Below are 22,171 nucleotides of genomic sequence, written 5' to 3'. Positions count from 1 at the left end.
TGATATTTCATACCCAATCCCTTTCATTACATTACATGTTGAACAATACAGATAAAATAATTTAATTTAATGCAAACAATAGTCCACAAGTCTTAGAATCCTGACTATAAAAATAGAGAACACGGAGTCATGTAAAGTTCTATTTATTGTATAGCAAGAGTGCAACATGCAATCATCACCACCATAGCAACATTTTTGGAGGACTGGAGAGACTGGTCCCTGCACTCTGGAGGATCTTGCCCTCTTCTGGGCATGCACCAGGGAGCAGCAGTTCCAGGACTCTAATGCCAGGTTCCCTTCTCCTGTTGCACCCATGGTTGTCATACCACAGTTGTTTAGTACATGTTTTAATTTTAGACAAACACAAATGATTCTATAGTCTCAAGATAAGATGCATGCATGCTTTGGATCCCGTTTTGATAAGACTCAAAATAGACCTCCTTTAGAGGTACCCTTCTTAAAGTCACGAATCCGCCAGTGGCCGGTATCACTCCTGCGTGAATTGCTGCAGCACAGATGCACGAGTTCTAGGGTAAAGAAAATACACAGAATAAAGTACTCTGCTAAACATCAGATACCTTTTAGCAAGCAACTAACACCTACACATAGTGGAAGAAATAATTTTGTGCACCGGACAAAAAGCTTCATAGTGTGGCATTAGTGTGTATTTATCTTCTTTTCACATAACAACAAGGAAAAATCACCTGAAAGATCAACTAAGGAAAAGTGATCCAGTTGGAATGTGGATTAGATATGTGCATACGAAAGATACTTATGAATAAGGAGATTGCCTAAGGGAGCTCCTGTTTCATATATGAAGTGTTAAGGCAGAGGTGGCCAAACAGTCAATCACGATCGACTGGTCGACCATAGGCATGTGATCAGTTGATCACGTTGGCCTGTCCATCAGCGTCCAATAAAAATTAGTGTGATTCTTATTGGCTGCTGCGCTGAAATTACCAGTGGGGATCTGCTCCGCGGCTGGCTGCCATGTTTTCCCAGTCAGGTGCGAGTCACTAGCCAATAGGAATCATGGTGATTTCTATTGGCGGCTGTTCCGATGTCACTGCTGGGGTCGTGGTTTAGTGCCAGCCAATAAGAATCAAGGTGATTCTTATTGGCTAAAGCTCTCAGATGGCACTGTCCATATTGCTTCAGCATTACTGCCTGCTTTTTGCTGGTAACGCTGAGATGGAGCAGACATGTCAGGAGAGCTCACCGTTTGGTACCTTTGGGGGGTAAAACATTTGGGGGGCTGGAGTGAACAGCAGCTGCAGAAATACTGTGCCTGCTATAACATTTATCTGTAAAATGCAGGATGCTGTGTGCTATTTTTACGCAGCCTTACATTTACTGTCCTGTGGGTCAGATTCACTAAGGATCTCAATTCTGCTTATAAGCACACAAAGCAGTTGCTGATATCAGCGGTGCTATGTAAATGTTTGTATTAGCAACACGATCGCAGCCTGACATAAGGACGCCCACTTGCCCTTACTCACATCCGTATACTAGGGCAACATAGTGAAACAATTGTTACAATCGAGTAACATCGGACCCATATGCACACTGGTACAAACCCTGACCTCACTCAGGAATTGCTAACAGCCACGCACGCTATCAGTGCTATGGCTGTGTATGGCCATGCAGTGGATAATTTATGCACGCCCATGCAACGGCATTGAAACGCATTGGCACGCCTGCGTTCGCCCGACCGCCCCCCCGTCACCACCCACAAAGGCCACTTCCTGTCAATCACTCTGCTGTGGGTCTGCGCAGGCCCGCTGAGAGCCGCGGCGGGCCCGGGTAATAGGCGGCGTGGCCTAATCGCGGGAGGCGTGGCCACGCCCCCTTCCCGAAAAAACAAAAAAGAGGGAGGGAGGCGCTCTCGGCCCCCTCAGCCCTGCTCAAAGCCAGGAGGGCGCGATCAGTGTGATCGCTCCCCCCCACAGGCATAGGAGACTGCTGTGGCTGTTGCTCAGCAACCACGAGCAGTGTCCACTGCAGCTCAGCACACGCTGTGTGCTGGGCTGCTGTGAGGGAGGGGGAGCAGCGCCGGGCCCCTCAGGAAGCCCGGGCCCCGGTAATCTGTACCCGCCCCCCCCCTCTCGGCGCCCCTGGGTCTGCGTAGCATCTGCCATTGCACTCCTGATCGCAATAGCTGGCATGTGTAGATCGCAACAATTCGCCTATTGCGTGCGTATTAGCAACTGCGTTCCTTGCTGAATCAGGCCCTGTGTCTGCTGTAACATTTATCTGTAAAACACAGGGTGCTGTGTATTATTTTAAAAGCAGCATTAAATTTATTGTCTTGTCACAGTTGAAAAGAATATCTATTTAAAATATTAAGGCCGCTGTGTCACATTTTATAAAGCAGCACTAAATTAATTCTGTTGAGGCCGGTGTACCTCTATCTACAAAACACCAGTGTGTCATATTTTATAAATTAGCACTAAGTTAATTGTCCTGAGGCCGGTGTACCTCTAGCTACAAAATGCCAGTGTGTCATATTTTATAAAGCAGCACTAAATTAATTGTCCTGAGGCCGGTGTACCTCTAGCCAGAGAGCCAGGGGCAGAACTATGGGACACAATGGAGGCGCCTGCCGCCGGGTGCCAGCACTGTAGGGACACCTCCTCCATTGCCCACAATATATTCACCCCACTTAGGGCTGTAAATATGTACCCGGAGTGTACCGTCACGGCTGCCCAATACATGGTATTTTCCCTTTTTTTAGGGGGGGCAGGTACCAAATTACAACTTCCCTCCGGTTGTCTGGGATGAACTTATGCCACTGCAGAGAGCTATTTTTTTTAAAGCAGATCTAAATGATTTGTCTTCACAGCGGCTTCAGGCACCAGGTACACTTTATTGAGTGAGAGTGGGTTCATTTACTTTTCCCAGTGGCTGCTAGTCTTTACAGGCTCCGGGAGGTGGTGGTGGTGGGGGGGTCCTACAGTGCTGACCAATCAGCAGTGATCGGTAGCATGGCAGACACTCGGGGAGAGTGCAGGAAAGCAGAGGGACCGGGATTCTCTTCCTGCAGCCGACCCAGGGGCGGATTGGGCCACCGGGACGCCGGGCCAGTTCCCGCTGGGCTGGCCCCCTTGGTGGCTGGTGACCGACCAACCCACCCCTCACCCTTCAATGACTGTCCCCTTCCGGCTCTCCCCCGTTGCGCTGCTGCGATCGGAGCTTAGCTCCAATCTGGCAGCTGAACTGTGCAGCAGCACGGCCCCCCTCCCATGGTTTCCTCTACACCGGCCGTCCCGCTGCCGTGATCGAGTAGCTGCACTGTACAGTGTGTGCACAGCTTCTGCACAGTGCAGAAGCTTAGTAACACTGTCACCGACTGACTAGTTGAAAAAAAAAATGGCCGACGGGGGAGCTGCTGCGTATGCCCAGACGCAACAGCTCCTCCCATAAGCCTTTGTGGAGCCCGGGTCTGTCAGTGAACATTGACAGACCCGCCTCCAGCCCCTATGCAGCGGCCCGCCTCCAGCCTCATACACGCCGGGCACAGACGCAACTTCACTGTGTGCCATGTCCCCTCCCTCAGCCTCCATTGCCTGCATTCGGGCCACTCTTTCTTTGGGCCATCCCGTCCTGTGGCCTGGGGCTGTAGAAGCTGTGTCTGGGACGGAGAGGAGCGGGACATGGACACGGATGGCAGCGGCTTTCCCAACACACTTTGGATGTCAGTGCGGAGAGAGAACGACGGCGGTGAGCTGAGATGACCCTGGAGTGGAGGTCATTCTTGTTCAGCTTCTTTCACTTCTAACCAGCCCGCTTATTCCCACCACTACTCCCATTCAGCCCCATGCTCCACACTACTACTCCCATCCTGCCCTCTGCTCCACATTACTACTCCCATCCTGCCCCCTGCTCCACACTACTACTCTCATCCTGATCCACACTACTACGCCCATCCTGCTCCACACTACAACTACTATCCTGCCCCCTGTTCTGAACTACTACTCCCAGCCTGACCCACACTACTACTACTCCAAGCCTGCACCTGCTCTGCCATTACTGCTGCTACTACTCCCATTCAACCCCCTGCTTCCCACTACTACTCCATCCTGTCCCATGTGTCCCACTTCTATTACTACTCCCATACTATTCCCACTACTGCTACTCCCATCCTGTCCCATTTGTCCCACTTTTATTACTACTCCCATCCTATTCCCACTACTACTACTCCCATCCTGCCCATGTGTCCCACTACTATTACTACTCCCATCCTATTCCCACTACTCCTACTCCCATCCTGTCCCATGTGTTCCACTACTATTACTACTCCCATCCTATTCCCATTACTGCTACTTCCATCCCGACCCCAGCGTTGGCGAAGTTTATGACGTTTGTGCTCCAGGTACTAGTTCTGGTGGGGACGTACACTGTGCACCCTATTTTTGTTCTTGTGGAGGACAAGGTGTTTGTATTTTTACCTCTGGGGGCCAATGTATTTGTTTTTTCTGTGGTAGCTGGTGTGGGTTTTATTTGGTTCTAGTCGAGGCTACTGTGTTTTTACTTTTTTCATGCGGGGGCCAATATGTTTTATTACTTTCCGTAGAGGCTATGTGTTGTTTTTTCTGTCAGGTGTGATTGTGTGTATTTTTTTACTGTGGAGGTCAATGTGTGTCTTTGCTTTTGTGAGGGCCAATAGGTTTTTATTATTTTCCTGTGGGGGCCAATGTGTTTTATTTTTTCCATCTAAGTATGGCCTCCAATGTGAGCAATTCAGCGTCTCTATAGCCAACTCCCCTGTAACCACCTAGGTACACCTAACACATTTCTAATACACTACTTGGTGCATGCATCTGAACCTGCACTGCCACTCAGACATCTGTCCATTGTTTTTGATCTGCACATGTGTCTGAGTGGCAGTGCAGGTTCAGATGCATGCACCAAGATTAGTATTAGGTGTTCCTAATACACTACTTGGTGAACTAGGTGTTCCTAGGTGGTTACAGTGGGGTTGGCTATAGAGACACTGAATTGCTCACATTGGAGGCCGTACAGTACTTAGATGGATGATCTGTGCCTTGTATAGGGCTGTTAAAAGTACCAATGGTGCGGCTGATGGTGGGATCTACTCACTAATCCTTGGAGAGATATAAAATGGAGAAAGATGTCCCAGCCAATCGACTCCAAACTGTAATTTTTCCCGCCCCTCGACGAACCCCCACCTCCTCAACAGATCATTAGGGCTGCTTCCATAAAATTCCTGGGCTGGTTTTCCATCCCAATCCGCCCCTGAGCCGACCACACTGTTTATCTGACTGGTTGCATTATTGTGACCAGATCAGATAATGCACATCCTGGTGTGGTCTTAAAAATGCGACCATGGCAGGCGTGTGGTTAAACTGATTTATTGTTCATCGTAAAATAATTTTTTTTATATAAATTGTGTTTTAGCACACTATCTGAATATGAGTGAGTCTACAAGATAAAAAAAAAACTATCATTTTCATGAGGAATGGGAATATGAAGGTTTTTTTACAATGTTTAAAGACAAATGTATGTTTAATATGCCGTGCTAATATTGCTCTGGTGAAGAAGGAGAAGTTACAGAGAAATTACTCAAGTCTGCATAAGAAATATAATCAAGACTTTGCACTTAATGATGAAATAAGGAAGACTAAAGTGAAAACTCAGGAGCGCAACAGCTCACATTCACAAAACATATTTTGCAGGCCCAGGCAGCCGCTGAAGCATCTTATCATATTACACATATTTTAGTGAAGCACAAGAAACCTCTCCAGGATGGTGAAATGCATACTTACCTACTCTCGCCGGAATGGCCGGAGGCTCCCAAAAATCAGGTGGTACTCCTGGTTGTCCGTCTACCCCTGGAGCCCCCTACTCTCCCTCCCACACCCTCACAGCAGAGGGGCTAATGATGCGATACGCGCTGAATCACATCATCATGTGTAACTGGGAAGGGCCTATGATGATGAGCTCATGTGGTCACGCCCCCAATGTGCTTGGCCATGCCCCCTTATGCTGCGGCAGGCCCCATGCTATCCCAGAGGAGGCAGACCGTATGTCGGCCAGTATTGTGAAATGTTGAAGGAAGCTTTCCTTAATGCCGGAAATGTTTTAAAAAAAGACATCTTGAAAGCAATTAAAGATATGCCCCTATCTCAAAAAACTACAGTTAGACGAGTAGAGCAAATTGGCAATGACTAACCAAACTGAGGGGTCTATTTAGTAAGCTTTGTTAGGAGATAAAGAGAATGGAGATAAGGTACCAGCCAATCAGCTCCTAACTGTCATTTTTAAAACACAACCTGTGACATGGCAGTTAGGAGCTGATATAGAGGATACTTCTCAATTAATTGTGTTTATAAGAATGATATTCACTGATATGAGTTACAAGTAGGGGTGTGCACCGGCCACTTTTCGTGTTTTGTGTTTGGGTTTTGGATCTGGATCTTTCTTCGTGTTTTGGATCTGGATTGGTTTTGCCAAAACCACCCTTCCGTGTTTTGGGTTCTGGGTTTTGTGTTTTGGATCTGTATTTTTTTGAAAAAAAGCATAAAAACAGCTTAAATCACAGAATTTGTGGGTTTTTCTGCTCCTATGCAATTATTAACCTCAATAACCTTCATTTCCACTCATTTCCAGTCTATTCTGAACACCTCACACCTCACAATATTGTTTTTATGGCAAAAAGATTACACCGAGGTAGCTGGATGACTATGCTAAGCGACACGAGTGGGCGGCACAAACACGTGGCCCATCTAGGAGTGACACTGCAGTGGCAGACAAGATGGCAGTTTGAAAAACTAGGCCCCAAACAGAACATACTGCAATGAAAAAAAAGACACCCTTATGTTGTATAAATAGGACATGCACACTTTAACAAACCAATCATTTCAGCGCCAGGGTCTGCCACATGACTGTGGCTGAAATGATTGGTTCGTTTGGGCCCACACAAAACAAGCTGGCAATTAATGTGTCCCTGCACAAACTGGCTCTACGGAGGCAAGATGTCGTCCTCATCCTCCTCATCCACCGATTCCTTGGATAAAACAGGAAAAAGGGATTTAGGTGTCCCTGGACTGCTTACGGTCTTAGCCAAAGTTTCTGAACTTGACAGTAACTTTTTATGAACGCGCTGCAGGTGCCGTATAAGGGAGGATGTTCCTAGGTGGTTAACGTCCCTACCCCTACTTATTTCACCTTTACATATGGTACATATGGCAAGACAGTTGTTGTCCGGATTTGGATAGAAATATTGCCAGACCAAAGAGGTGGAATGTTTGGTCTTCTGCCCAGGCATGACCGTGATGGGCTTTTTCATCCCACGGACAACAACTGTCTCCCCCGGAGCCTGATTTAAACAAACCACATCACCATCAGAATCCTCCTCGCCAACTTCCTCCTCAGTGCCAGCTACACCAGTATCCTCATCCTGTTGTACTTCAACAGTGACATCTTCAATTTGCATATCAGCAAGTGGACTGTGGGTGCTCCTTTCAGCACTTGCATGGGGGCGTGCAAATGGTGGAAAGAGCCACCTCTTCCCGTGCAGTGCTGGGAAGGTCAGGCATCGCAACCGCCACCACACTTGGACTCTCCTTGGGGATTTGTGATATCTTCTTAGAACGCACAGTTCTTCGCTGTGCTTTTGCCAGCTTAACTCGTTCGATTTTTTTAGCGGGAGGAGGGCTTCCATCGTCATGTGAAGCTGAACCACTAGTCATGAACATAGGGAAAGACCTTAGCCGTTCCTTGCCACTCCGTGTCGTAAATGGCATATTGGCAAGTTTACGATTCTCTTCAGATGATTTAAATGTTTTTTTCAAGGTCATTTTCCTGAACTTTGTCATTTGGGATTGTATGTGCCCTCTACTATGACATTGGGCATCGGCCTTGGCAGACGACGTGGATGGCATGTTATCGTCTATGTCATGACTAGTGGCAGCAGCTTCAGCACTAGGAGGAAGTGGTTCTTGATCTTTCCCTATTTTATTTTTATCGGATAAAGTTTGGTCCTCCATTTATGTTATATTGATATATACGTGCGGCTAAGGCGCACACAAACACAGAAAATTATTTTTTATTTTTGTTGGAGACTAGTGCACTTTGTGGGTTACACCACCCTTTAAGAAATGAGCCAGCCGGCCCTTTACTTATGGGACACAGGTGCACGCTTGGCGCTGCTCCTTTGTTGATGCACGTGCAGCTACAGCCCACACAATTCACAAACACAGAATTTTTTTTTAATTTTGTTTGGAGTGCCCTTTGGGGGTTACAGCACCCTTTAACGGTCAATCCAGCTGGCCCTTTATTTATGGGACACAGGCGCACGCTTGGCACTACTTTGTTGATGCACGTGCGGCTACTGCGCACACAATTCACAAACACAAAAAAATATATTTTTTATTTTGTTTGGAGTGCCCTTTGGGGGTTACAGCACCCTTTAACGGACAAGACAGCCGGCCTTTTACTTATGGGACACAGGCGCACGCTTGGCGCTGCTCCTTTGTTGATGCACGTGCAGCCACAGTGCACACAATTCACAAACACAGAATTTTTTTTTTTATTTTGTTTGGAGTGCCCTTTGGGGGTTACAACACCCTTTAGCGGTCAATCCAGCCGGCCCTTTATTTATGGGACACAGGCGCACGCTTGGCACTACGTTGTTGATGCACGTGCGGCTACTGCGCACACAATTCACAAACACAAAAAAATATATATTTTTATTTGGTTTGGAGTGCCCTTTGGGGGTTACAGCACCCTTTAATGGACAAGCCAGCTGGCCTTTTACTTATGGGACACAGGCGCACGCTTGGCGCTGCTCCTTTGTTGATGCACGTGCAGCCACAGTGCACACAATTCACAAACACAGAAAAAATATTAATTTTTTTGCACTTGGGGGGAGCACCCCTGATGGACAGAGCACCCCCTGGACAACACTACAGCACCCCTTTAGGACTGGGACACTGCGCAGGACTTTGGAGTGGACACAGCCCCTATGGACAACTGACTGCACAACACAGTCCAGCCAGCCCCTATGGACTTTAAAGGAGTGGACACAGCCCCTATGGACAACAGCAGCACAGCGCAGTACAGCACAGCACAACACTACACTGCACTGCACTAAACTACACTACACAGCCCAGCCAGCCCTAACTCCCACCCTCCCTCTTCACTGTCCACAGCCGAGTGAGAAAATGGCGCCGACGCGTGTACCTTATATAGGATCCAAAACCCACGAGACCCGGAAGGCGGGATGATGACGTTTTGCCTCGATTTCAGATCCGAGTCAGGCGGGAAAAGTCGAGCCTGACTCGGATCGGCCTCGGATCGGGGGGGCTCGGGGGGGTTCGGATTTTAGAAATCCGAACCCGCTCAGCCCTAGTTACAAGGAGGAGTTTTTAACATTCTTTCCTATGAAAGGAAAAACTAGAGGTGAAGACAGTTACCAACAGTTTGTTACTTTTACCAAGGAAACTAGTCTTCCTCTTAAGCTGGGTAAACACTTGTTCAATCCACAGCAGATCAGACCGCAGATCAGACTGTTTACACAATCCTACTGCAGACCTGCTTGCAGATTCTACATCCAAAACTCGCTACTCACTTGTCCAATTTTTCATCAGACCTTCAATCTGTGTCCGCTGAAACAGTCTGCTGAAAAAATACATTTGGCTGTGCTGGAAAGGGGATTTATTAATGAGGAATTTAAATAATTATAAATAATGGTGTAGAGGGGGAGGTTGTGAATTTATAACCTGACTTGGATTTATATCCTGATTGGATGGGGACAGGATTTCAGGTTTCCAAATAAACAAAAAATACAAAGGCCACCCACAGAGGCATAACCATCCCCGGGCTCATTGAGCTGGCCCTGGTTCAAAAAATACAGGGAACAAAACGTTTAGGGGTCCCCCATGTTTGATGAACCAGCACCAGGCTCTTGGAGCTGGCACTGGTTGTAAAAATATGAGGAACAAAACAAGTAGGGGTTCCCTGTATTTTATGAACCAGCACCGGGCTCCACTAGCAGGGGGGCTAATGATACAGCCAGGGGACACACTTGATGGGGTCCCCCGGCCAAAGCATTCATCCTCCCCTATCTGGTCAGCCCAGGCCGGGGATTCCTGAGAAAGTGGGAACCCCCCCAATAAAGGGATAAAGGGATCCCCCCACTCCAGGGCACCCAAGGCCAGGTTTGAAGCCCGGAGCTATCACTGCTACCCCTGGGCGGTGGGTGTTGAGTTGATAGTCCATTAACAAAAACATAATATTGTCTTTACAGGTGGAACTACAGGTTCCAGCAAGCCTCCCTGCATGCTGGTACATGGAGAACCACAAGTACCAACAGGCAAGACAATAAGGGCCTGCTGGTATGTATAGTACCCCTGTAAAAGAAATGTATTGAAATAAAAACACAACACAACACTGAATGTTTTAAGTTTTTTTGACTGCACCTTCACCTGGGGGGGGCGGTGGTATTTAAGCTCTTTTGCATGGCCGCCGCCCAACCAGGACTTCCCCGGCATCTTCACCATTCAGGAGCTCTTCCTTGCTCCTCCTCGGCCGCCAGACTGACTCCCGCCACCTCACGGTGGCTAATATTAGCCGACATGATGATGCCACTTTTTAAATGGGATGCCGTGCCATCGCCTGCTGCCAATCTCAAGGTGACTAGCCACCTCCCGCCGCCACTGCCACTGCCATGCCCACGCATCCTGCCTGCCCACCGCATCTAATGGTGTGTTGGGCTGCCAGGACCGGAGATCGGTCGCCAGCTCCGGTCTCCACAGCCTACACTCTACAACATCGGTCGATTGGTCATCGGTTTGGTCTCCTAGTATTTAAGCATGTTTAAAAACCAGGAGACCTGACAGGCAACTAGGATCGTGTCTGCGGGTCAGTCGGCGGCTGGTACACACTTGTCCAATGTTGGGCAGACTCGTTGGTCGACAGTCGGATCTCCCGCGGATTGGACAAGTGTGCACCCAACATTAGCAAACGTGTGTGCATTGCTACTGATAGGTCCCCAGCCATGGTTGGCAAGAGCAATGGGTTTCTTGCTGTGTCAAAAAAATGAGGCGTTTCTTGATTTTACAAAAATCAGTTGTGTTATACATCAGAATGGACTGTGGGCCTGATTCAGAGCCGGAAACTCTGACAGAGCGCTCGCTCTGAATCAGGGCCGGCCTTCTGTTTTTTTAGAGTGGCCTCCTGGCCGCTCGCTTAGCTGTGGGTGACCAGGAAGATGGTCGCGATGGTCAAGACCATCGCGACCATCGGGCTTGCGACGAGATCCTTGTGGTAAGGTCTCGTTTCCGCAAGCCCAATAGTGCTTTCGGCTCTAATAGAGCCAAAATCACTCCCACTGGGCCGACCCCAGGCGTTAGGCGTTCCCATGGGAACGCCTCCGTCTGGGCAGCCATGCCCCCGGCCCGCCCACCAAAGGGTGCGTGCTGTCACTCAACATCGACAGCACGCCCCCTTTGGTACGAGACCCGGAACGATGGATTGCCCGCTGCTATCCGGGTCTCGCGCATGCGCACGACGGAGCCGGCTCCATCGTGCGCTTGTGCACTGGGCCACCATCGACCTGCTTGCGAGCACATAGCGCTCGCGAGCGGGTCTGAATCAGGCCCTGTGTGCTAAAGTTTTAAACATGGCTGATGTTATGGACATTGCAATGAAAATCGTAAATTCAGTTTGTGCAAGGAGTTTACAAAGATTACTTTTCCGAACTCTGCTGGAGGAAAGTGAGGCTGAATATGAAGACCTACTGTTGTATAATGATGTCAGGTGGTTTAGTCGGGGGCAGTTCTTAGAACGATTCCAATCCTTGCTGCTTAAAATAACTGAGTTCTTGGAATCACTTGGAGAACGTTCATCTCCGCTGCATGATGCATCATGGTTGCTACAGTTAGCTTTTATAACAGACTTAACCAGTCACTGCAATGCATTCAGCCATGAACTTCAGGGCACGGATAAAACATTTTTCAATTAATTAGTTCCATAAATGCTTTTAAATCAAAACTGCAGTTTGTAAAGTCACAACTTGTAAAGGAAAATACGTAGTACCTTGCAGTCCTGTGTTTACCCCCTATTGTTCCTCAGCACACTGAATTGTACCTGCAACAATACATGAAGACTATATGGTGATAGAAATTCAGACATATTAGTTGCATGCATTTGCAAATCCATGGGAAACTGCTAGGCCACGTCATGGCTTCTCTGTTACTAGCAGTCACTGACACTAAGGGGTTCACATCTGGGGCGCAGGGCACCCCAAAATTGTCCAGCCCAGGACCCCCCAGGGCATCACATAAAAAAGGAAAAAGGGTGACAGTGACACTGCATTAAGGTGCATATGGAAAGAAATGTTCCCAGTGACAAAAAGGGTGTGTCATGTTGACACGCCCCATTTTTTTGTGACCACGCCCATTTTCACAGGCACACGTACATAGAACGGGGGGGCTCCATTTTCAAATTTGCCCTGGGCTCCAAATACCCTAGTCACACCACTGTTGGCATGACCCCTCCCTTTCATGCACCTGAAGAGTACTGCATGATTGATTTGAGCAGCTGCCATTTTCTGTTTGTTGTTAGGAGTTGCATGAATGAGCCAGCATTAGGAGGGCATGCTAGTTCTAGTAGTGCTAGTTGGAATACCCAGGGGTGACTCCCAGGTAAGCTGGCTCTCAATTTGGATGCATTTATGTATGTGTCTTTATCATTAGGTCTTACAATTGACAAAATAAATATATGCCTGACCTTGCTCAGAAATTGCAAATCACGTAGCACGTAGTGAGTACTCAAGCTGCGTACAAATGAGTACTCAAGCTGCAACACGCGTTCAAACAGACAGGTATGCCTGCGTTTCTTCTACCACTCCTGGGTCACCACCCCCAAACGCTGACGTCCCTTGATCTGCGATGGCTTTGTATTTGCGTAGGTGATCGCAGTATGATCACAATGCTAACTCACACACGCTCACTGTGGTGCATGCTCAGTACGCTACGCACCATCGGCTGATCTGCATACACTGTTACTGTTGTGATCCATAATGAATCAGGCCCTATGGTAGATCACAAAATATTTTTGTCATTTAGTGTAGATCACCAAGTGCAAAAGTCTGGCAACCCCTGGCTTGAGGGGTCTCTCACCTTCCTTTTCCACCAGTTCCTCTCACAGTAGGGTGTTTGTGAATTTATATAGGTAATGCTATGTTTGTTTTTTATATTGATGAGAATATGTAACCAGAGAAAGTTCCAAAGTGGATCTACAGTTATGAGAAAGCAGTCAGTCAACTAATAAGGAAATGATATAGTTACTAATTGCTCCTAGTTTCCAGGGACAGTGGACCTTATTTAGAGATGAATACAAGTGCCGTTGCTGCTGCAATCCTGTATGCAGCTAGTGTGTGACAATATGCAAATGTCACAGCTGTTGGGGTTTGGTGCTCAGACGCCCACTTGCAGCATCTCAATTCCTCCACTTGTGTACAAAGGCATAGCCATCGGATGCACATTGCTTGATCATCAAACTTCTGAGTAACCTTATGGCTGCGCAGTATGGCCGACGGGACTAAAATGCTGGAATCTTAACAACAGTGTATGAGAACACAGTCGCAGACTGTGACATGCCCCTGAAATGGTCGTATCATGGCAGCATTTGAGCCACCACCCCCCTTTACTGCCCCCACAAATGGTCCCTGTCAATCACTTGACATAATGGCACAGTGTGACTCTGACACATGCGCAGAAGAAAAACATCAACCATCTGCAAAAACATTGGCATTGTGTCCATCTCTGAATCAGGCCCAGGGACATTTTTTCCTTGTGCGAAATATATAATAAACATATAAACTTATGGAAAACATATATGTATATTGTTGTCAGGAATCAACCTTACCCATGGGGTCATGCTGCTCTGTCCTGGCGGGGGTCCCTGCCTGGAGGCTCTCAGGATAGTGCACTGTTGACAGGCTTCCAGCGTGGTGGTGGTTTCAGGGGTCTGGATCTCCGGCTGCCTTCCCGCTGGATACGGTCACTGGGCACCATATCGGTCCTGGCAAGCTGAGTGCACTGTTGATGGGCTCCCGGAGCGGTAGTGGTCTCACAGGCCCAGAGCTCTGGTGGCACTCCTGTCGGCTCCGGACACTGGGTGCCGCCATGTTGGTACCAGTCAGCTGACCACTAATCTCCTGTGACCCAGGGTATAAATCCCTTCCACTGACAGCATCCGGTGCCTGAGCTTTGTTGCTGTTAGACATCCAAGGCTCCAGCTCCCTGGCTAGCTGTCTACGGATCACTTGTCTACTCCAGCGGTGATTCCACTCCATCTCGAGTTGTGCTATAGTCTGGTCCCACTCCGGTTCCAGTTGTGCTATAGTCCGGTCCCACTCCAGCTCCAGTTTGTGCTATAGTCCGGTCCCACTCCTGCTCCAGTTTGTGCTACAGTCCGGTCCCACTCTCCAGTTCATGCTACAGTCCGATCCCAATCCAGCTCCAGTGTGTGTTACATTCTGTTTCCAATCCAGTCTTAGTTTGTGCTACAATCCAGTTCAAGTCCCAGTGTCTTATCCCAGTGCACCTTTCCTTCCAGTACTGCAGACTGCATACATATATTACCTATTACACCTATGAGGAAGTGTTACATACATCCTTCTCTACTCCAAAGCTACCAAGTTATCAGTGAGCAGGTATCTAGGTCTCTCCCGAGAAGTCCAGAGTCCCCAGTCATGACAGTAAGTTCAGGCCTCATGAACTCGGAGGAGTACCCAGGTACTAACGCCCTGCAGACTTTGATCTAGAGGGGTATCTTGTAATCCCTTAGTAGTGATTGTGAAACTAGACCAGTGTATACATCACTACAATGTAAGTGAATAAATAAAAAAAAATGCAAATGTGCCATTAGCAATTTATTAGACCAATCAATATAAAATGAATATATGAATGATAAAAAATAATTTAAGCATAATACCACATATTATAAATCCATAAAACATAGAATAGTGTGAGAAAAATGTTCCTCAGAAGCTATGAAGTATGAACCCAGTGCTAAATCAATCAGGCTGAGTAGTGGTAATAAAATATCGATTAAACGGATGCAACCACAATGTTCCAACTCGTGATTTGTATCAACTTGTGTCCACATTAATAAGGGATAATAAGTAGATCTTCCAGTTCTGTTAGGAGTAGAAAATAAATAGATATATGTGGTGGATATGACACTTGCAAGCTCCGGACTGTATAGCGAGGGAGAGAGTGGTTAAAGCATATAGTGTATATCTGCAGCCACGTCCGGTCTAACTGAAATTGATATTAAAGTCAATGTCTCTACTCCAATATATTACACAGGAAGAGTGTTCCTTTCTTGCCAAAACAGCTCCCCGACAAACTCACTGGCAGTGGGTGCTTAGGATAATATCATGTGGGCACTCACCGCTGTAGGTGTGGGATTTAGGCCGCTCCAAAGTGCCGCTATAGATGGGGGATACTGCCTTCAGCTGAGAATGAGGTGCTTATCCCGCAGTAATTCAAACACTTGTCGTGGGTGCCTATGGGGTCTCGTATGAACGATGCAGTGATAGCTGGGCTGGAGGAAGTCTCTGTGCTGCTGCAACAAGTCTCCAAAAGTTCAACTGATATCATTCCCTAATGCTTTTCTTTCTTAGAAGGATTTCATCAGATGGGTGTGTCCAGACCACGGACCTGCTACATTAATAAACCTTACTTCATGAAGGTTAATAGGATACCTGTAGATCATTCTTGGTAACCCAATCATAGGTGTGTCTCGTACTGGGTACTATGAAGTCTCATTCTTACTTGTGCTTAAACTGCAGCCCTTGCAAAATATATGAAAACGTGTATCATACAATACTAAAAACATTGTAAAGCATGCTACTAATACAATATGACGGCACATTTACATTTAAATAACATAACCTGTAGTGGTACATGTATATAAAATAAATAAACAAATAGAAAATAAAAAATAAAGAATTAAGAATAAATTTATAATAAAAAAATGTGCATATAGACAGTTTATAAAAGACATATATTGTGAGACATAGATATATATATATATATATATATATTTATTTATAAATCAAGAAATGGCATCACTCCGAAGACTTTAAAACTTTAGTGTAACAACATAGTGTTCATATTGTGGCAGCATCACCAAAGGTGGCGCCGGTGAGCAGCAGATTCTGTGTGGCTCAGGGGAGATCCGCCCACACAGACTAGAAAGGCATTGTGGGAAGATGCGTAATGGCTTTCGAGTGAACTCAGTCCAGGGAGGACCAGTCAGACAGAGCTCACTGTGCTAGCTAGCCAGTGAGGGCCAGGAGGCCTGAGCCTAGACCTGTGAGATACAGGGAAGGCTATCCAACTCTGGAACTGAGCTGTGGTACCTGCAAGGAAGCAGGCCAGACTGTGAGAGGCAGCAGCCAACAAGCTAAGGAAGCTATACCAGGCCAGGAGGCCAGTGTCCAGTACTGCATGTGGCTGGAAGAACCACCAATCTCAGAGACAGTGAGAGACTTTCAAGCAGAGTAGCTGCTTCTGTAGAGAGGGTTCAAGAAGTGAGCTAGTGCCCTAAACAAGGGCTAATTTTGTTTATTATTTTTCTGTTTCCTGATTTCACATGCTGGAAGTAAAAGCACCACTTATGTTTATTTAACTGGAATGCTACGTGTGGACTCTAATTCAGCACCTACTCACTGCACCACTGACCCCAGTCTACCGAGCTAATTAACCCCAAGTATCACATATGGTGGAGATGTGGGCATAAAGATTCTACGCACACAGGTCTACGCAACAAGGTCTACACAGAAAGTGGATTACAGCAGCTAATGGAAATATGGATGTTTACTGCACCTGCATAGTGGACTCAACAGTTTAAAGCTCATCAGGTTGGTGAGTGAAGATAAAATCTGTTTTGAAATATTTCATGGAAAAGTTGTGTGCATGTCTGAAAACCGTGCTACAAAGTTTGTTAAAAGTTGTGCACTTTCTTCAGCATTGGAAAGATTAAAAGAAGTTGTGTGGTTTATTCTGTTGAAATCAAGCTCATTAAGACAAGGTGTGCCTAATTATGTGGCCTGGACATTTATTTTGCAAAGAAAAGAGCAAGTGCTATGTTTATTTGCTGGACATTGTAGTTCCACAGAAGTGAAAGCAGGTGTTGTGTTATATTGTGCTGTAAATACAATTGAAAGTCAAGTGTTGTTACAAGTGAAAGAAGAACTGTGCTATATATATAAAAAAGAAAGTGTTTCAACTTTAAAGGGACAGACACCCAATTTATTCTGGTGCGAAAAGACTGTGGTTCTAGGCTCTTCATGGAGCTGACATCTATTCAAGCCGAACCCTGCCTCACTTCTAAATCACCAGACAACATGGATGACATGGTGAAGGCCTTGCGGAAGGCTACAGCAGCTCCACAAGAAGCTAATAAGCAGCAGTGGGCAAAGCTCAAGTCCCAAAAAGAAAGTGGTCAGGGTATGGTGCAAGGTCCGTTCAGAAACGACTATATCAGCCTGGAAAATTTGACAATATGGTAAAGTTTTGAATTAAGGTAATGCGTATTTTGCTGGGAAGGTTGATGACTTAATGGAGCAATTAGCTGATGAGAGAAATGTTCATGAACAAGCTGAAAAGAAATTACGGAGTGAATTGCCACTTTGAAAATGGCATTTGAGCAGCATGAAATAAAAAAAACGTGAAGTTCTTAAAGAGACAGACCTCAAATTGGCAGCTATGTCTGAACGCCTTGAGGAAGCTACATTTTTCCAATGCGTTACAAGTATGAGAATGATGTGCTCCTAGCAAAGAATGACGTACTAGAGCAGGATGTTGTGGAATTGCAGCAAAAGTGGGTGGTAGTGGAAGAATTGAAAGAAGGAAGTGGAAGAATTGAAAGAAGGTGTCCAGAGACATCAGAGTGATGCAGAGCGCGCACAAGTGAAAGTGGCGGATCAGGTTCTGGTATTAAAAGGAAAAGACTCTTTAATTGTCTCCACACAAGTAAAACTTAAAGATTGTGAATTGGAGAAAAGTTCTCTGGCTGAAGAGTTCTGTGAAGTAAAAGAGAAGTATCTCCAGATGCTGCAGACTCGCGCTCAGTGGGAAACTGACAGTGAAGGAAAAGAGATGGAGATGGTCCATCTTGAAGTCAACTGTAAAGAGCAAGTACAAACTCTCCAATCCGATTTAGCTGCAGCTAGAGCAGTTTCAGAATGTTTGACGGAAAGTTTGCATAAAGCCGCAAAGCAAAGTGAATCTTTGGAGAGAGAGAGCTTAACCTTGCTCATGGCAGGGCTTGGAAGTTGCAAGAACAGAAGAACCTTGAAAAGTTTCTGCTAAGTACACAGGACCAGTTGCAAAGATTCCAAGTGGAGAGGCATACTAAAGAACTGGAGTTGCAAGGTGTATTAAAAGTGGCAGCGTCTGAAATAGTTGTATCAAAGTTGGGAAATTCCCTAAAAGTCTGTCTTGGAAAAGTGGATGAGAGTCCTTGAAGTGACTTCCAGCTTACAGTGATAGCTGAGGGTGTGAAGTCCTCCCAAAGGGACACAGGTCCAGATGGCAAAACCGTGTCTGAAGTTGATGATAAAGAACTGACATATACAGATGGTGATTGCATGGCCTGTCAAGCAAAGGAACAGGATGTACAGAAGTCTACGGAGATAGTGATGGCTTCAAAGGATGAGACTCTCTTGTTGCCGTGGATTCAGAGTGATGTGAATGTGACACAATCACACAGATTTGCAGTGCAAAGCAGAACCTTAAAGAAGGTTAATTCTGAGAGTCTTGTGAAGAATAATACTCAGGTGTGTGAAACAATGCCTTCATGCAAGGAGGATGGAACTTGCAATTCTGCTGAATTTGTCTATGAGGAAGCAGGGCACTATGGGAAAATGTGCCTGAAATCCTTAAACCTTGACATGCTCAAGAATGAATCTCAAGTGCTTCATATAGAAAGCAAGAAGTACAACAAAGTGAGGAAAAAAGTTAGGAGGAAAATAAATTCTGGAATCTGGAGGATGAGATCCAAAGAGGTCGCAAGAGTTTGTATGACCATGAATGTGGTGGATTTCCCTAATGAGGAGAGTGAAGAGGGGCATCGTTATGAGAATGCCTCGTCCCATGTCGCTGAACCCAGGGGTTTCAAGCTGGGGAGGGGGATATGTGGCAGTATCACCAGAGGTGGCACTGGTGAGCAGCAGATTCTATGTGGGGCAGGGGAGATCTGCCCACACAAACTAGAAAGGCATTGTGAGAAGATGCCTTATGGCTGCTGAGTGAACTCAGTCCAGGGAGGACTGAGGCAGACCAGTCAGACAGAGCTCACTGTGCTAGCAGAGTAGCTGCTTCTGTAGAGAGGGTTCAAGAATTGAGCTAGTGCCCTAAAGAAGGGCTAGGTTTGTTTATTATTTTTCTGTTTCACATGCTGGAAGTAAAAGCACCACTTATGTTTATTTAACTGGAATGTTACGTGTGGACTCTAATTCTGCACCTACTCACTGCACCACTGACCCCAGTCTACCAAGCCAATTAACCCCAAGTATCACATATTGACGTTTTGGGGTGCGGCAATCCCTTCCTCAGAATACACAATCAAATTGTTTGATTGTGTATTCTGAGGAAGGGGTTGCTGCACCCTAAAACGTCAATATTAAACACTATGTTGTTATACTTAAGTTTTAAAGTCTCAGGAGTACCGCCATTTCTTGATTTCTACGCATCGGGGATACAATCTCCCAGAGGAGGGCACCCGGAGCAAGGTAAAAGGTTTTTAGGAACCAGCAGAGTGCCAGACTGCTTTGTGCGAATATATATATATATATATATATATATATAGCACATACATGGAGAACATATGTCCATATAAGTGTGTATAAAAACCTAGGAGGATAGCATCATAATCACTGACTACAATATAGTAGAAATATGCATATACCTGTATATTTATATATATATATATATATGTATATATATATATATATATGTGTGTGTGTCTAGGGAACATGAGATCAATTTTTGATATATTACAAACCATGTTTATGGTCATATTCTTATGGTAGATTCATTAATCGAAAGGGTCCCCATATGGATGAGGATGTTAGGATAATATGTTAAGTTTTGTTTCCTTTTATTTTATTTTATTATACTATACTATATTTTGTGTTACTATGAAGCCAATAGAAGACAAAAAATCCCCACAATACAAATAAATACACACATATATAGACAATTCCCATCCAACCCCACCCACAAAGAAATGTATATTTACAGAATAAAACAAACAATGGCAACCCAAATGGTTAGATCATGCTGTAACATAATTAGATGGCAGCAGTATGTGAAAACAACCACAGATGCCCCTATGCACATCTACATTATACCAATGTAAGAAATTACACCAAGAAATTTCCATGATACTAAAAAAATGTATATGTAAAAAGCTGAACAAATAAACCCACATTAAGCATAGAATCCGTATTGTAGTTGCATTAAATAGGCCATGGCAAATCCAATTTTATATATGGTATAGTAATGTTATCTGTACATATGTCTGTCAAAGGGTATCCAAAAAGTGAAACCTTGCATGTGGGCAGAGATAGTATCTTGCTGAAGCAGCCTGGCACCTTAGGTTACACAGGCTGAAGTCAGAGGACTGCCCTGACACAAATAGACACCCCAAGAGGGGAATTAGATGGTTGAAAATAAGGACAGACTCTTGATAATTCACAGTACTTCATTAAGATCAAGTGTCTCATTTAAACCGTCAGGGTAGAGGCAATTGAATTTGTGGATCCAATATACCTTTCTCCTGCACAACTGTTTGTACCTATCCCCTTCTCTGCTTGTTTGTTTGATGTGTTCTATGCCAGTGATGAAAAGGCGATCTGGATTACTGTTATGAATGTAATTGTTCGTCCTACATACTACAAGTTGCAACTACATTGTAGTAAATAAATCACATACGGGGTTTTGCAATTAATTTATTCCTTAATTCTATAGTCCTTCTATGAAATTGGCAAAAAAACTTCTTTTGTCTTGTATTTAGCATGTGTACACATAATACATTGTGAGCTAACACACTTGTAGAAACCTGCAGGTGGATTAGGGAGCCACGTTATGCACTCTGAATTATTAGTAATCTTCTCTAATTTATGAAAGCTAGGGGCCAAGATGTTCTTTACATTTTGGATATTTATTTGTGTTTTCTGCAGGCAACTTTTAGTACAGCGCCTAAGTGTATCTGTCTCTGCATTTTATATACCTTTAATTTCATTTTTTATCATTGTTATTTCTTGTATTCCATAGTGCCATAGGTTATTCTCTCCCTTTTTTATCATTCAAACAACCCTGGTAACGACAGTACCAGCGTCCAGTGCCTTTGGTGCCAACGTCAACTCCACTGCTTTCCACTCTTCCCAAGTCTCGTCCGCAGTTTCCTAATCCTAGTAGATTTGATAGAACCCCAAAACTCTGCCGTGGTTTTGTCAATCAATGTGAAATTAAATTTGAGATCTTATAGCAGAACTTTCCAACTCAAAGATCTCGGATAGCTTATATAATTTCACTCCTCTACATTCAGCATTGGAATTGGTGTCTCCTTTATGGGAACGTGCAGATCCTATTGTTTCAAATTATCTGGAGTTCATTGCAAATTTCAAAAGGATCTTCGATGAACCAGGTCATTCCTTTGCAGCTTCTATGGATATCTTGAGAGTCTGGCAGGGCTCCCTTTCAATAGGTCAATATGTGGTTCAGTTCCAAACTATTACAGCCAAACTTGAATAGAACAATGAGGCCCTTAAAACAGCCTTCTGGAATGGCCTCTCTGAAAGGCTCAAAGATGAGCTGGCATCTTGTGATCCTCCTGGGACCTTGCAGGAACTGACCTCTCTCTGCACCATGATTGATCTATGCCTTTGAGACAGAGCAGCCTGTAGGTTCAGAAATTAACGATTTAAGTCTCACATACCCAGTACTCCACAGTCTTCTTCTCCTTCTGCTGATGAGCCCATACAAGTAAATTGCTTGCACATATCTCCAGAGGAACGCTTGAGGCTTCAACCAGAAAATGTATGTCTTTATTGTGCTTTAAAACAAGCCTTTACATCAGCCCCAATCCTAGAGAAGCCTGATCTGGAGAAACCATTCTTCCTTGA

At 45.4% G+C, this 22,171-nt stretch overlaps 1 protein-coding gene across 1 annotated transcript in view; it reads right to left on the bottom strand.

Moving 5' to 3' along the window:
* Window positions 1–224: 224 nt before the first annotated feature.
* The window catches only part of LOC148506147 (uncharacterized), a 162,808-nt gene continuing 140,861 nt past the window's right edge, over window positions 225–22,171 (bottom strand). The window contains exon 17 of the mRNA XM_088447196.1: window positions 225–527. Coding sequence (XP_088303322.1) covers window positions 354–527 — 174 coding nt within the window. The 3' untranslated portion in view covers window positions 225–353. The remainder of the gene's footprint in view (window positions 528–22,171) is intronic.

Source organism: Taudactylus pleione, unplaced genomic scaffold (assembly GCF_031769625.1).
Source record: "Taudactylus pleione unplaced genomic scaffold, aTauple2 ptg000423l, whole genome shotgun sequence".
NCBI classification, from domain to species: domain Eukaryota; kingdom Metazoa; phylum Chordata; class Amphibia; order Anura; family Myobatrachidae; genus Taudactylus; species Taudactylus pleione.
This window is presented reverse-complemented; position numbering and strand designations above follow the sequence as displayed.